We start from the raw sequence: 16,744 nt of genomic DNA, 5'->3' as shown, positions 1-16,744 counted from the left end.
CCGGGCTCGGGGGGTCTCCATCGCCCTACATAGATCTTTGCCAGGTACCATCCTTGACTCCCGCATAGATGAACAAGGGAGATATTTGATCCTAAAACTGAAGATAGGCTCTGTCACATACACGATTGCCAACTGGTATTCTCCCAACCTGAACCAGACTATTGCCTGTCGTGCCTTTCTAACCGTTCTTTCTCAATTCACAGAGGGGATTCTGCTCATTGGAGGAGACTTCAATCTCCCCTTGGATCCGATTATGGACACGTCTGCTGGTAGGTGCGCTGTCCCCCCACGACGGCTACGCGCTCTTAAACGCGATCTGCATGGACTTCAGTTGGTGGACGTATGGCGCGCTCTGCATCCCCAAGGTAGAGATTATACATACTACTCCCCTTCGCACATGTCCTATAGTCGCATAGACTATTTCCTGATTAGCCAGCATGCCCTGACCTGGCAACCATCCGCTTCTGTGGGCGACATTCTATTTTCCGACCATGCCCCCATCTATCTTTCTCTTTCACTCCCTAATCATATCAACCCTTCTTGGTCCTGGAAGCTTAATGAACACCTCCTGAAAGATCTGGCCTGTGTGGCTGACATTGAAAAGACCATTGCATCTTTTCTCCACACACACGCCTCTGACTCCACTCCACTTCCCACACAGTGGGAGGCTATGAAATGCGTTTTGCGCGGCACATTCATAAAGCATGGCACAAGACTGAAGCGCGATAAGGCCTCTAAAATTGCCTCCCTTCTCCAACGTATACATACGTTGGAAACTTCACATAAACGCACACTTTCCTCCACCACTTATGCGGAACTGGTCAAACTGAAAGACGATTTGAAGGCACTTCTAGATCAGAAATATACCTACCAACGTCTGCAGTATCGCCGCTTTCTTTATGACCACTCCGATAAGTGTGGACGTCCATTAGCTCGCCTCATACATCCGCGGCAGGGACATGCCTACATACCGCGTATCCAACGACCCGATGGTACGGACTCCCAAAACCCGGCAGATATTCTTAGTGCTTTCCACGCCTACTATTCTCAGCTCTATAACATTTCCCCCACCCATGTAGCTACGGATGTGGTCTCCCCTGATATTCAGGACTATATCTCTGACACGGCCCTACCTGTGCTGAACTCAGAGGAGGTGGAGACACTAGAGGAGGACATATCGGAGCAGGAAATACGGTTTGCCATTAAGAACACCCCAGCCGGTAAATGCCCTGGCCCTGACGGATTCACCCCCTCCTTTTACAAAACCTTTAGTAGTCTTCTCACTCCCTTTATGATGAAAGTATTCAATTCTGTCTCGGATGGCTCTTGCTGGGTGCCTCAATCCCTGGAGGCTCATATTAGTGTCTTGCCTAAACCGGGTAAGGACCACACACAGGTTACCAATTACAGACCCATATCGCTTATTAATGTCGATATTAAATTGTTCTCCAAAACCTTAGCCAACCGCCTGACACCGCTCTTGCCTGGGATTACGCACACGGACCAAGTTGGATTTGTACAGGGGCGGGAGGCGAGGGACAACACCAACAAGATTCTGGCTCTCATAGCAAAGGCCAAATCCCGGGCCTTACCATTCTGCCTCCTCTCGGTAGACGCAGAGAAGGCCTTTGATCGGGTTCATTGGGGTTTTCTCCAGGCCGCTTTGCGGCAGGTTGGTGTTGGCCCTCGCTTCCTCAGCAGAATCCTGTCGTTGTACGCGGGTCCCACGGCAAGAGTGCGGGTCAATGGGGCATTATCTGCTCCTATTTCTGTATCCAACGGCACAAGACAGGGGTGCCCTTTATCCCCCCTCCTGTATGTTTTGGTTATGGAGCACCTAGCGACAGCCATACGAGACAACCCTAGCATCCACGGGCTCTCGCTGCAGGGGACCCAGTATAAGGCCGCCCTATATGCAGATGACCTCCTCCTGTGTGTTACCCAACCTCATGTCTCCTTCCCGTCTATTATTTCTGAGTTCCAACGTTTTAGTAAGGTGTCTAACTTTAAGGTAAACTACACAAAATCTGAAGTGCTGAACATTTCCCTCCCTACCAATACTGCCTCCTCCATCGCGCAAAATTTCCCCTTTAAATGGCGCAGGGACCATCTCACTTACCTTGGAGTAAATGTGTCTGCTGACCTTTCCCGCCTGTATTCTCTTAACTACCAACCCCTCTTAGTCCGCACACTAAAGGACCTCCTGACTTATAATAAGAGACCCCTATCCTGGTTTGGTAGAATCAATGTCATAAAAATGGACATCCTTCCCAGGTTCCTATACATATTCCAGACTATCCCTATCATGCCTCCCGCCATTTTTTTTCGCCAACTGCGTACAGCATTCCTCAAGTTTATCTGGAACAGTTCACGCCCAAGGATCAAATATGCCACACTGTCTAGGCATAAGTCGGACGGGGGGGTGGGATTACCCGACCTTCGCATGTATCACAGGGCTGCGGTCCTTCAGCGCCTGCTGGATTGGAGGTACAATGCTGCTTCAAAGCAATGGGTCAGGCTTGATCAACAAGAGGTCCCTTACCCCCTGTCTAATGTCTCTTGGCTCCCCCTTTCCGTCCCCTCCCCGTTCTCTGCGGACTCCCTCTTACCGAGGGTGGCGGTTACCCTATGGCGTCGTCTGGTACGTAGTAACATTTTGTCCAGACCCTTCAGCCCGCTCACTCCTTTATTCCATAATCCTGACTTCCCCCCGGCGTACAGGAAGGACACGTTTTTGCTCTGGAAGGCCAGGGACAACCCTAGCCTTGGAGTAGTGCTTGAGGGCAACCCCCTACCCCCCCTTGGGGATTTGCAGACGCGTGCCGGTTCCACCAACCTATCTTGGCTCGAATATTCTCAGCTTAGCTCGTACCTTGGCCCTCGTGGGGGCCACAGCTCTGTATCTTCTACCCCTACTTCCTTTGAATCCCTGTTCCTTTTGGACTCTCCTCCTGAGCACTCCATCTCTGTGATATACCGCCTCCTTCAGCAGGACGGGGAGGATGACCCCCCTGCGTTCTGGGCCGCATGGGAAAAGGACTTGTCGGCCATAATCACCCCAGAGGACAGGCTGAAAGCATGCATCTTTACACATAAATTGTCCACGGCTTGTTCCGCTCAGGAACGGAACTACAAAGTTCTTTCCCGATGGTACCGGGTCCCAACCAGAGTTCATTCCATGATACCGTCTGTGTCAGACCTTTGTTGGCGGTGCAGCAATGAGAAGGGCACTATGCTACACGTATGGTGGGGGTGTGACAGGCTAACCTCGTTCTGGTCAGGTGTCTTTGATGCTTACCGGGCGATCTCGGGGCAATCGGCACCTAGGACGCCTCAAGTGGCGCTTCTCTCTATACTCCCCGGTGCTATAGGCCGACAGAAAAAGAGTATCCTGCGTTTCTGTCTGTCTGCAGCACGGACAGTTATTCCTCGCCATTGGCGCTCCACGCAGGTCCCTACCCTGGCGGAGTGGCAGGCCGAAATGTCACACCTTCATCGTATGGAGGAATTGTCTGCTGAAGCCTCGGGATGCAACAAACGATATAAGACGGTATGGTTGTCCTGGCTGTTGTTTCGGGATTCTCCCGCCTTTCAGGCACTGTTTTCTGATGGGGTACCTCCTGAGATGCCTATTTAGTTATCCACCGCTCTCTCCCCCGTGGGGAGGTGGCCCCCTTGGTCAGGGCAAATACCCCTCCCCCCCCCCCCTCCCCGTCTTCCCTTCCTTGCCTTCCCTGTTCACCCCTCTAATGGTACATTTCTCTTTGTACCTCTAATGTTCTCCGTTTCTGATAAGTTTTTTCGCTGGAAGCTGGAATGTTTTTGTTATATGGGATGCTCCTCTTGTGTGTCGCAGTTCTCAGCGTTCAGTTGTTATGGGGGCTATGGGACTCATTGGATGTGTGCCTACCCCTTGGGCATATCACTACATATGGACGCTATGCAGTTTTGAGTGAGCCCCTATCACTCCGTCTATTACCTTCCGCGAATTTGGGTTTATTGTGCTATGTAAACTTTGAGTCCTATGTCTGTTGAGTAAGACTCTTCTTTGTACCTATATTTTATTTTATGTTTTATTGAAAAATGTTGAATAAAAACTGATTATACATAAAAAATCTCAAGTCTTCCCGTACTTATCAGCTGCTGTATAGCCTGCAGGAAGTGTTGTTTTATTTTCACAGTGCTCTCTGCTGACATCTCTGTCCGAGACAGGAAATGTCCAGAGCAGGAGAGGTTTTCTATGGGGATCTATATAAAACCGAGAGAGTTCCTGTCTCAGCCAGAGATGTCAGCAGAGAGCAGTGTGTCAGACTGATAATAAAACACTTCCTGCAGGACATGCAGCAGCTAATAGGTATGGGAAGACTTGAGATTTTTTAATAGAAGTTAATTACAAATCTATATAACTATCTGATATCAGTTGATCTGAAAGAAAAAGCTTTTCACTGGCCACCCCCTTTAATATCCAACGCACCCAGTTGGAGAGTAGTTTCTTCTGAACATGGCAGCACTTCAGCCACGATGTTATATACAGCCCCCGCTGTACACCAGACTGTATCAGTAAGTAATGTACAAGACACTCTACTAGTGGAGGAGCAAACTGACCAAGCATCCGAGCTTATCCTAACCTATAGCAGTGTCCATGTTTTCCAGAACTTTCTAGAGCAGCATCCAACTTCTCCAGTCACTGAGAGTCCAATGCCGAGGGTTTAGGTAGTTGGAGCGCCAGATGCTGCTTATGTGTGCTGTAAAGAATCTCTCTAAATGCTGTTAAAATAATTCAAGTAAGGTAGCCACCCAAAATAACATACAAAAAAAGTTAACTTCTTCTGTAAATTAGATGATTGTACTGATTCTTGCACCAAGGAGTTCTGGTGCATGATCAGATTCTCCCCAGTATTTTCTCTTTTTACAGTTACTAAGAACCATAGGTCAGTCAGTGCATTCAAATGTACACACAAGATCCATCAACAGCAGCTTGTTTGATGTTTCCATGGGCAAAAAAAAAACCCTATACAGCAAAACAACCTGTACGGGGAACAGATGCTACAGCGCTGAAGTGAAAGTGACCCATTCCTCTATCATACAAGGAAGTTCACAGAAATTAATGTTTAACAGGTTGCTCCTTTTGGGATATCAAAGGGGGTATTCCGTTCAAACATAACTTTTGATATGTTGCTGCCCACGGTGAGAGTAACAACTCCTTACCTATTCAGTCTTCTTCCCCCAGTTCTGAGCTGCTGCTTTCTGCTGAAGGAAAAAAAAAAAAAAAAAACCAAACGCATGTGGGCTTTTCTCATCCTCCTCTCCATCATGGCTCATGTAAACAAAAATTCCATTACCTTCTAAGGAAGCCTTTACATAGATTTATCTGTAAAGCCAGGAATGGACTATAATCAGAGAACATGTCATAAAGGAAAGACTGAGATTTCTCTTCTTTCCAAATCCATTTCTAGTTTTGGCTTAAAAAAAAATCTGTCAGATAAATCTGTGTAAAAGGTACCCTAATAGAAGGTTTCATTTTCAGATGCCCAGATGGGTATAACCCCAAGAGCCCCTGGACTACCATGGCAAAAGTGCTTAAAAGAATAAGCCTCCCAGCATTACAAGGAAGCTACAGAGTTGCAGATGAAGCCTGCTGGGGACTTATCTACATTAGCAGCCTCAGAATCAGGGGGAGACGACAGATAAGCTCACACACATTTTTGTGTCTTCAGCAGAAAGCAGTAGCTGAGAACTGGGGCAAGGAGACTGAATAGATAACCAGTATGGGAGGAATTATTAGTCTCGCCATCGTCTGAAAAGGTATGTTTGAGCAGAATACCCTTTTAAAATTAGTTATCTAAGGAAACAAGGTAAGAAAGTTCTGTTCACAGCAAATCATATAGTGATCCATCACAAATTGCAAGAACAGGGGAGATCTCAAACCTGAGACCCTTAAGATGTTTAATCTACAATTCCCATCATGCCTGAACAGCCAAAGCTGAAGCATGATGGGAATTGTAGTTTTGCAGCAGCTGAAGGGCCCCAGGTTTGACACCTTTGCCATAGAGATAACTATAATGATCCATAGGCAGAGACCCTACCAGATGTTATGGCACTGAGAAGTTGGGGTTGACAGATAAGAACACTTCTTAAGTCACTGGTGGGCAAGAACTAGAGACCGTTTGTTCACAGTATTTTAATAAGCAAATGTAACAGAAAATTCCATGATTCATAGTGATGGCACATATTACACGAGGCAAGGGAAGGTTCTAGAAATATAAATATACAGGACTATAAAAACCCCACTTATTGCATAGATACTCCTATAATCCATCCAGTGGCTCCTTAACTGGCCCCTAGCACCCGTCTGTACACTTGCTTACACACCTGGTCTTCACAACGAAGCTCCTGTGGGAGAAAAAAAAATTTAGAGATTGCACCCCAAAATAATTACCAACCCCAAAAGAGAGTCCCAGCCCCATTGTCTCTATCCGGCGTTCAGCTATACTTCCTTTGCTGCAGGTTGTACATGTCTGTTTAAGTGTTTCCTTGTTAGCTCAAGTATTCATTGCATGTATAGTCAGGGCCACATTGAGCTTCTGAAGGGCCACACCTCATCCACAGGGCGCCAGCTGCACAATCCTGCAGGACGTGGCGGCATACGAGGGGCTAATACACAGAGCAGCAGATGTAGCAGCTGCAGCCGCCCCCTCCCTGTGTTACCATCAGGGCGCCATACCAGAGCCAGCCTACTCACTCGTCTGTACGCACCCACATAGTGGAGCCGGGATCAGACTAGAAATACTGTGAGAATAGAAGGAATTATAGGCCGAATGCCTACAGATCTGAATATAACTACTGGTTTATAGAAGTCACCCTCCCTGAAGAGTATATGAAGAATCTAGTTTCCAGAGTCACCCTCTAAATATTGGGGTTATCTGTAGTGGTTGTTCAATAACTTCAGCCATGAAACAGGCAGATTAGGATGAGCATCTTTACCGTTCTGTTATACTGAATTAGCTGACCCAGTAGGGATTTGTGGTAAGGGGATCATGTACATCAGGCAGAGCTGTTACAGGGAGGCACCCAGGAACCCCAACAATAGTGCTATAGGTTACATACCAAGTGGAGGTCATCACCATCGATCCAGTGTGTCCACCCTCGGTTTTTCTTCTCTCCTTTCTGAACACAGATGAGACGTCCATTGTCCAAGCTAACCAGACTCTGTGGGAAGAAGAAGAAAAAAATAAAATTAATTCAACATCTTAAGGTCCATTTACACAGAAAGATTGTCTGACAGATTTCCTGCCAAAGATTTGAAGCCAAAGCCAGGAATGGATTTGAAAAGAGGAGAAATCTCAGGCTTTCCTTTATGACCTGATCTCTGTTCATAGTTAGTTTCTGGCTTTGGCTTCAAATTTTGGCAGACAATCTTTGTGTAAACGGACCCCAGGAAAGTGCTGCAGAAACACAGCATTGATAACCTGTGCATCCTAATTATAAAACCACCAAAATCCATTTGTTATAAATCCCCGTAATCCTCTCCCCTACTATGTCTCTTTACTACATGCTGGTTGAGTAGTTGCTCATAAAAATTCCCAGAATGCATTTCTTTCCCCTTCACCACATTCCTCCCACCCTCCATACTTCCTCCCACAGCACATCTGCTGCAGAACATCACACTCGCTGTATTCATTGCCTATCCACCCCTCTGCCTGTGGCATTGTTGTGCACAAAGCAGCATGCTGTAAACACCCTATTCTTCCCTGATAAAGATATATATCTATGTATAACCGAGAGATGGCGATATAGGAGCTGGGAAGAGTACATCACTTAGGGGAGAGTTGAATCTCAGACCAGATCCAGTAGAAAATAAACAAGGAAAGAATTCTTATCAGGAAGTTAAAAGAGTAAAAGCATCAGATTATATGTCAGCAGAGGTCACTGGAAACTTTCCCCATATACAAGCTATGAAGTCATTAGAAGGGATGGCTTCTCAGGGTTATGCTGCCACCTGCAGGTCTATAGTGCAACTGATCATCTGAGTGTATTAACTGTAGCTTTCCACCCTCCCATTTACCTATAGGGGTGATCAGCCGTACCTTGAATTTTCGGTTATCCAGGCCCTTTGTGTCCTCCTCAAACTCCTGTCCCAATGTGAACTGGACCCGATAATTGCGCAGGCTGCTCAGGGTCCGGATTGTGAACGAGTCGCCATCTTGCTCTATGACCTTTTGAGGCTTGATAAATTTCGCCAAGTTCCTGGTAACTATGTCAATACCTGTAACCAACAGAGAGGAAGGAGTCTGGTTAGACAAGGAGCAGGTTTCATTTTCAAGACCCCTTTCCAGATGGGAAGAACCCCAAAGAGCTCCTGGACAACCACTGCAAAATATTTGAAAGGGAAACAATCTGCTGATATGTCTATAGCAAACAGGGCGTTTACTAACCTTCATCCTCAGCACTATTGTAGTTTAATATGTAAATGAGGCAGTTTAGTGCACTGGGGGCGGGGCTATCACTCCGTGCACCGATCCACCCAGCCCACTCTCCTAATGAATATTGTGGGTGATGCTCCGCAGTGACATCACTCATCACTGCAGAGTGCTGTATGCATATTCATTAGAAGCCGACAGCAGAGAGCACAGTGTCAGCATACACCACTTCCTGCAGGACATACAGCAGCTGATAAGTACTGGGAGACTGGAGATTTTTTAGTAGAAGTAAGTTACAAGTCTGTTTAACTTCCTGGCACCAGTTTATTCAAAAGAAATATGTTTTTTGGTGAACAACCCCTTTAAGAACTTACACATTCTGCAGACAGACGTCATTAGATCTACAAATCTTTGTAACTGTACCACTTTAACCTGCACAATGACATTCTTAAAGGGATATACAGCAGTACAAAAACACTGCCACTTTCTTTCAGAGACAGCACAATTCTGGTTTCCAGTTCAGGTGTGCTTTGCAATTAAGCTCCGTTCACTTCGATGGAACAGAGTTACAGAACCTGCACCCAAACTGGAGACAAGAGCGGTGCTGTCTCTGGAAGAAAGTGGCCATAGTTCTGTAGTGCTGGATAACCCATTTAATGTATGTGCAGCTGGTAACGCAGTGCTCTCCTCTAAGTCTATAGGTGCCTGCACATGCACAGACCCCCATGGCAGTGCCAGCCGCCCCTTTACAGCAGTAATGTACACCCTGGAGGCCTCGCTCTTCTCTTGGTTGATGCTATAATAATAGGAACAGATTATAAGGGGCTGCAGTGACTCAGTTGTTTATCTTGCAGACAGTCTGTGAGTAACAGGAGAGACTATGGCTGTAGTACCACCACACACACTGCCCCGGTCACTGCTCATCTAGTCACATTATAGACATCTCATATTCTCTATACACAACATACTGGATCTGTCCAAGAACATGACTATACAGAGCGGTTACCAGACAGCCGAGCACCATCATTAGTTGCTTAGCAGCAGCCGGAAGGCTACATAGGAATATACAGAACATATGTGACCGATAGCTGAGGTCCCACAGCACCCCCTGCTTGATCACAGTCTGCTCTGGTCATTTACATTATGGGAAGAGTCTTTATAGCAAGTACCACACAGTCACCTGATGCAGGAAAAGTAAAGCAGACGCTGCCATTATAGGGGGTTCAACTAAACTAAGGTGTCTGATCCCAAGATGGTTGATTTGGAGTATAACACAGGATGTAACTCAGGATCAATAATGTTTGTACACAGTGACCCCACCAGCAGAAGAGAGTGCAGCTCTGGAGTATAATACAGGATGTAACTCAGGATCAGTAGTGTATGTACACAGTGACCCCACCAGCAGAATATTGAGTGCAGCTCTGAAGTATAAGGGTGGGTTCAGACTGAGGAATTCTCGCAGAAAATGTCTGCAGAATTCCATCAGCTGTCCGCCCGCACGGGCATGCACTTTTCCGCCAGCCCCATAGACACTATTCTATGGGCCGGCGTATTCCGCTGAAAGTAGTGACAGGACACTTCTTTCAACGTATAGCGGAATACACCGGCCCATAGAATGGTGTCTATGGGGCCGGCGGAAAGGCGCCCAGATGTGCAGGCGGACAGCTGACGGAATTCCGCTGACATTTTCCACGAGAATTCCTCAGTCAGAACCCACCCTAATACAGAATGTAACTCAGGATCAGTAATGTAATGTGTGTACACAGTGACCCCACCAGCAGAATAGGGAGTGCAGCTCTGGAGTATAATACAGGATGTAACTGGAGCACAGCCAGAAACACAACGATAAAAATAGGTCCAGGTCTTATAAAGCGATCAACAATTTCTCGTTCGGTCGTTAATCATTAACTGCATTTCAACCGAACAATTATTAGATTTGAACTATTTAACGATAATCCATCAGGTGGAACAGGGCCCTTACACTTCAATGACCCACAAGCTAAACACACATTCATGAAGCACAGTCCCCAACAGGCTACATTAGTCAATGATAAGTATATGGCTCCACCACCAAGTTTTCCCAGGTGACCCCCATAGTGTTATTTGGGGTCTATGGTCATTGACTCTACAGAGTCATAATGGAGGGGTCATTACACTGGAGTCTGCAGCCAGGCAGGTGAATGTCCCAACAACCTGGAGTAACCTGCAATACACTCAGGTCATAAAGACAGCCACCTGCCAACAGCGCCCCCTGGAGGAGACAACTATATGAGGCATAAAACAACCAATATGCCCCTAACTGCCAGCAGATATAGGACAAGGTCATGTTCTTCATCCACTTACCCAGGGTCTGCATGTAGCGGTCAAAGTTGTCATTGCTGACCATGTTCCAGGTGCCGCTGAAGTCTGGAGGAGCCATGAGAGCAGTGCTATAGATGACCCTCAATAGGGGGAGAGCTGCTGGACCTGAGGAGATATAGCCTCCCAGCACAGCCAGCACTTATATACTCACTGTGGAGGAGTGTCTCAGCTCAGCTGGGAGGGCCAGGCTCAAACCTGATGACTTTAACCCCTTCACTCCAGCTTGTTCATGGACCCTGGGCTAGGTCAGAGTTAAACAAATATAGTCTCCTTAATTTTCTCCTTGCAACACATTATCAAACAATGTATCGATTGCATAGAACATGAGGAGACATTAACATCTGCTAGTAGCAATATTGTTACCCAAAGCCTTGTATACATCAGTGTAACCAGTCACCGTGGGATATATACTGGGTACATGGACACAGAACCCCAGAACGAGGGTTCATGAGACCACTGAGCGTGTGTTCACATTAAAGGGTTCTCCAGAACTAGAAAACATAGATTTTTTTTCCAAAAACATTGCCTCAGCTCCATTCACTTCAGTGGAACTGAACTGCAATACCACACACAACCTGAGGACTGGGGTGGAGCTGTTATTAGAAGAACGCAGCTGTTATTTTAATTCTACACAACCCCTTTAAGGTTCATTGATGCTGATTTTGAATCCAAAGCTACAAATAAATCATAAATGGATAGTTGGCTGGTAGAGATTGGGGGTTCTGTCAACCGTGCCCTTATTTGTATGGTGTCAGTGTGTCACTATCCTGTACCCCAAGTGTCACTATGTCTTTATCCTGTAGCCCAAGTGGCAGTGTGTCATTATCCTGTACCCCAAGTCTCAGCGTGTTCTGTACCCCAAGTGTAAGAGTGACATTATTCTATACCCCAAGTGTCAGTGTGTAAATATCCTGTACCCCAAGTGTCAGCGTGTCATTATCCTGTACCCCAAGTCTCAGTTTGTCATTATCCTGTACCCCAAGTGTCATTATCCTGTACCCCAAGTGTCCTTATCCTGTACCCCAAGTGTCAGCATGTCACTATCCTGTACCCCAAATGTCAGTGTGTCACTATCCTGTACCCCAAGTGTCAGCATGTAACTATCCTGTACCCCAAGTGGCAGTGTGTCCTTATCCTGTACCCCAAGTGTCCTTATCCTGTACCCCAAGTTTCCTTATCCTGTACCCCAAGTGTCAGCGTGTCATTATCCTGTGCCCCAAGTGTCAGCATGTACCTATCCTGTACCCCAAGTGTCCTTATCCTGTGCCCCAAGTGTCAGCATGTACCTATCCTGTGCCCCAAGTGTCCTTATCCTGTGCCCCAAGTGTCAGCATGTACCTATCCTGTGCCCCAAGTGTCCTTATCCTGTGCCCCAAGTGTCAGCATGTACCTATCCTGTACCCCAAGTGTCCTTATCCTGTGCCCCAAGTGTCAGCATGTAACTATCCTGTACCCCAAGTGTCAGTCTGTCATTATCCTGTACCCCAAGTGTCAGCATGTAAATATCCTGTACCCCAAGTGTCAGCGTGTCATTATCCTGTACCCCAAAGGTCTGCATGTAACTATCCTATACCCCAAGTTTCAGTCTGTCATATCCTGTACCCCAAGTGTCAGCATGTAACTATCCTGTACCCCAAGTGTCTTTATCCTGTACCCCAAGTGTCAGCAAGTAAATATCCTGTACCCCAAGTGTCAGCATGTAACTATTCTGTACCCCAAGTGTCAGGGTGTTATCACCCTGTACCTCAAGTGGCATTATCCTGTACCCCAAGTGTCAGCATGTAACTATCCTGTACCCAAAGTGACATTATCCTGTACCCCAAGTGTCAGTGTGTCATTATCCTGTACCCCAAGTGTCAGCATGTAACTATCCTGTACCCCAAGGGTCAGCGTGTCACTATCCTGTACCCCAAGTGTCAGCATGTAACTATCCTGTACCCCAAGTGTCAGCGTGTCACTATCCTGTACCCCAAGTGTCAGCATGTAACTATCCTGTACCCCAAGTGTCAGCGTGTCACTATCCTGTACCCCAAGTGTCAGCATGTAACTATCCTGTACCCCAAATGTCAGCGTGTCACTATCCTGTACCCCAAGTGTCAGCATGTAACTATCCTGTACCCCAAGTGTCAGCGTGTCACTATCCTGTACCCCAAGTGTCAGGATGTTATCACCCCGTACCTCAAGTGTCATTATCCTGTTCCCCAAGTGTCAGCATGTAAATATCCTGTACCCCAAGTGTCAGTGTGTCATTATCATGTACCCCAAGTGTTAGCATGTAACTATCCTGTACCCCAAGTGTCACTATCCTGTACCCCAAGTGTCAGCATGTAAATATCCTGTACCCCAAGTGTCAGTGTGTCATTATCCTGTACCCCAAGTGTCAGCATGTAACTATCCTGTACCCCAAGTGTCATTATCCTGTACCCCAAGTGTCAGCAAGTAAATATCCTGTACCCCAAGTGTCAGCATGTAACTATGCTGTACCCCAAGTGTCAGTGTGTCATTATCCTGTACCCCAAGTGTCAGCATGTAACTATCCTGTACCCCAAGTGTCAGGGTGTTATCACCCCGTACCTCAAGTGTGTCATTGGCCCTCTAGCCCTGACCGGCCCTCGTCAGAGCAGCATGTTTTGGGGCCACATGAATCCTGTACAGCCTAGGTATTGGGTAAAACTGAGTTTAGTATATTAGTCTGAACCACTAAAAAAAATTTAATTTCTTATGTGGCCCTGCTGTAGACAGTCCTGGTAGTCAGTAGTGAATATACCCTAAAAATCCCATCTGCACAGTCATCCTGAGTATAGACAGGGCCGGCCTTTGGGGTGTGCAACCTGTGCGGTTACACGGGGGCATCACTCCGGGACAGCTGGCAGACAGACAGCACATCTAACATTTTTGTGTGCTTTCTGTTCCCCTCTCCCATCATGACGGCACCCACCAACAGTCGGTCACCTGTCTGTAAGGCCTGGGGAGCGGCGGGTGTTGGTACCTTTCTGGTAGCTGGGGGTGGGGGGCACGGTTTGACAATTCGGGTAGCTGTCTGTATATCTGGGGGGCTCAAGTAGCTGTCTATATAGCTGGGGGGGGCAGGTAGCTATCTGTGTAGCTGGGGGGTAGGAAGCTGTCTGTACGGCTAGGGGGGAAGGTTGGGTAGCTGTCTGTATATCTGGAGGGGGGTGGGTCGGGTAGCTGTCTGTATATCTGAGGGGGGTTGCTGTCTTTATTGCTGGGGGGGTTGGATAGATGTCTGTACGGCTGTGGGGTGCTCTGGTAAGAGCTCAGTGAGGATGGTCGGGTAGGTTGGCTATGTGTATGGCTGGGGGGGGGGGGGGTCGCGTGTTTGTATAACTGGGGGTTTGGGCAAAGGTTTGGGGGGCCGGGAGGGTCAGGTGGTGGATGTCATCTGGAGGGGTGGGAGGCTGTAGGATTTAGTCTATCTCCCCTTATGGGGTCTTAGCAGAGGCTGGGGGGGATCTACTGGTCAGGTTAATCTGAACCCGAACTCTTGGCATTTGATTACCGGTGGTTGAAGTTGGATGCAGATATAGGGAGTCCTGTAAGACACGGATACAGCATGGATACAGCAATTTAATGCTAACCCAAACCTACTAGATCGCTCTTCTCTAATACAGAGGATGGAGGTGGACGGTATTTAGCAGTGACAGAACCGGTTAATATGTCCCGCACAGCAGTGTCGGAGCGGTGTCCGGCCCAGGGTTATGCAGCAGGTTCTTATTTGTTTGACCCCCTCATATACAGACAGGGCGATGGAGTTTTCGCTACTTGGCATTGCTCAGCGGCTGCATGGTGTGAGAGGGCAGTGGGATCATTACAATAGTCGAGGTTACATACTGGCTGATGCAGGGATGATGTAATAACCTCGGGACATAATACCACAAGAAAAACATTAATATAAGGATCTAGTGTTATTCTATAGAACATAGAACCTCTAGAACAGGGGTAGGGAACATTGGCTCTCCAGCTGTGGCAAAACTACAACTCCCATCATGCCAAGGTTCCCTACCCCTGCTCTAGAAGCTGTCAGACCCTAATAATCTAGAGCCATCATGTATCCATTATAATATCACTGTCCTTAATATTTCTATATCCACCTTCCGCCAGTGTCCTCACTTGTTCTTTGGCAGTCTTATATCGGTACACGCCTGCGCTCCATCTTTATACAGCATTTGTTTTTTGTTTTTAATTGTGTCCTTTTCTATTTATAGGAACAAGACTACAAAGGGTTAAGCGTCCAGACTGTATTATAACAATCCATCTTTCACATGTTTGTGTATCTAAAATGTTCTGTGATCTGATCTTAAGACGGACCCCGCTGACTATTTTCTATGGGTTACACCTGCCAGTATTGTATCCTGAGACACCGGCCAGCCGATCTTCCCCGCCAGGACAGGAAGGAAATGTCTCACACACACGGATAAAGCTGCGGCTTATGGGCAGTGGTCCAGGGAGCTGGTGAGGTGGGGAGACACCTGACCTCATGGGAAATAGAGAGGTGCAATGGATTGCACAGTGATATCGTCTTAATATTCACTGATCATTGCCGAATGTGATCAGAGGCGGGTGACAGGGAATATTTTGATGAGCTGATGGGGCCAAGACTGGTGTCCGACTAACATGTCTAATCCTACAATTCCAATCCCACCGCTCCTGAGCACAGATTGGCTATAACACCAGACCACCAGATCCAGATCTCTGGGGAGAAACATGGCCGGTCAGATGGATTTAGATCTCTGTGGAGAAACATGGCCGGTCAGATGGATCCAGATGTCTGTGGAGAAACATGGCCGGTCAGATGGATCCAGATCTCTGTGAAGAAACATGGCCGGTCAGATGGATCCAGATTTCTGTGGAGAAACATGGCTATTCAGATGGATCCAGATCTCTGTGGAGAAACATGGCCGGTCAGATGGATCCAGATTTCTGTGGAGAAACATGGTGGTCAGATGGATCCAGATCTCTGTGGAGAAACATGCCGGTCAGGTGGATCCAGATCTCTGTGGAGAAACATGGCCGGTCATGTGGATCCAGATCTCTGTGGAGAAACATGGCCGGTCAGATGGATCCAGATTTCTGTGGAGAAACATGGCGGTCAGATGGATCCAGATCTCTGTGGCACTATAGTAATATGGGGGGTGTCAGGATTTGGCACAAGCAGAAGTAGACTGTCAGCAGGACAATGCAACAACCACAAAGTTCTATAATCATGGATTGGCTTCAGGAACATGATGGTTTTCCTTTTCTTCCCGGCCTTCACAGTTCCAAAAGAGACATCTTTGGGATAAGGTAGATGAGCAAATTCATGTCAATTCTTTGGACGGACAGCAGAAATCGCCGGCGAATATCAATGAGTCTATGGGACGGACAGAACTTCAAGTGGAGGCAGTGCGGAGGAATCCGTATGAAGTCATACCCTAATGAGTGGAGATGACGGTGAGGAGCCATCCTGTCCACATGGGCCGATATTACAACATTACAATTTCATCCCCTAGTGGACCTAGCAGCACATTACTAGGTGGGGGCTCCAATAAAGGGGCCATTTATTATACGTAGTCATGTAAAGTGTCATCTCTGTGACCACCATGGAGTATAGCCTGGTCAGACATTGGCCCCTGTGGAAGGACTGGGCCGTATGCATCATGTTAGGGTTAAATTACAGATCACGAATGGACGCCTGCAATAGGTAACCTCTAGATCAGACGGTGACCTATCCTGCACTCGGCTGTCTGGTCACATCTACAGATAAGAGCCAGGTCAGCAGATCAATAGTCACATATTAACTAACAGTCTGGAGATGGTCCATAGTGTATCGGATGTTCTGACCCTCTGGTGTAACTCTATGTATTTACCAATATGCAAAATCCAGTGACCTGCACCATAAGCATCACCATACCGATGCCTCACCACCTCTCCTGCGTCGTCATCTTAAAGGGGTACTTCAGTTC

General features: G+C 47.2%; 1 protein-coding gene and 1 long non-coding RNA gene across 2 annotated transcripts in view; one reads left to right on the top strand and one right to left on the bottom strand.

Annotated features, from left to right (window-relative positions):
- LOC138769683 (uncharacterized) overlaps positions 1 to 15,552 on the top strand; it is a 50,091-nt gene extending 34,539 nt beyond the window's left edge. Inside the window, exon 3 of the long non-coding RNA XR_011359282.1 lies at positions 15,008 to 15,552. This is a non-coding gene — a long non-coding RNA (uncharacterized lncRNA). The remainder of the gene's footprint in view (positions 1 to 15,007) is intronic.
- RBP7 (retinol binding protein 7) lies at positions 6,167 to 10,905 on the bottom strand. The gene is made up of 4 exons (XM_069948293.1): positions 10,764 to 10,905; positions 8,088 to 8,266; positions 7,108 to 7,209; positions 6,167 to 6,393 (listed from the first exon to the last, which is right to left on the bottom strand). Exons 1-4 carry the CDS (start codon positions 10,837 to 10,839, stop codon positions 6,331 to 6,333), a joined length of 420 nt encoding a protein of 139 aa, XP_069804394.1. The 5' UTR covers positions 10,840 to 10,905; the 3' UTR covers positions 6,167 to 6,330.
- Positions 15,553 to 16,744: the final 1,192 nt, after the last annotated feature.

This window comes from Dendropsophus ebraccatus, chromosome 12 (genome assembly GCF_027789765.1).
Source record: "Dendropsophus ebraccatus isolate aDenEbr1 chromosome 12, aDenEbr1.pat, whole genome shotgun sequence".
NCBI classification, from domain to species: Eukaryota; Metazoa; Chordata; class Amphibia; order Anura; family Hylidae; genus Dendropsophus; species Dendropsophus ebraccatus.
The sequence above is the reverse complement of the archived record's forward strand: the minus strand, read 5'-3'. Positions and strand labels throughout refer to the sequence as shown.

Coding starts and splice junctions, on each gene's coding strand:
- RBP7 (XM_069948293.1), bottom strand. CDS start 10,839: ATGGCTCCTCCAGACTTCAGCGGCACCTGGAACATGGTCAGCAATGAC. Junction 8,267..10,763: donor CCGCTACATGCAGACCCTGG/GTAAGTGGATGA, acceptor TGTTGGTTACAG/GTATTGACATAGTTACCAGG. Junction 7,210..8,087: donor TGGATAACCGAAAATTCAAG/GTACGGCTGATC, acceptor TTCTTCCCACAG/AGTCTGGTTAGCTTGGACAA.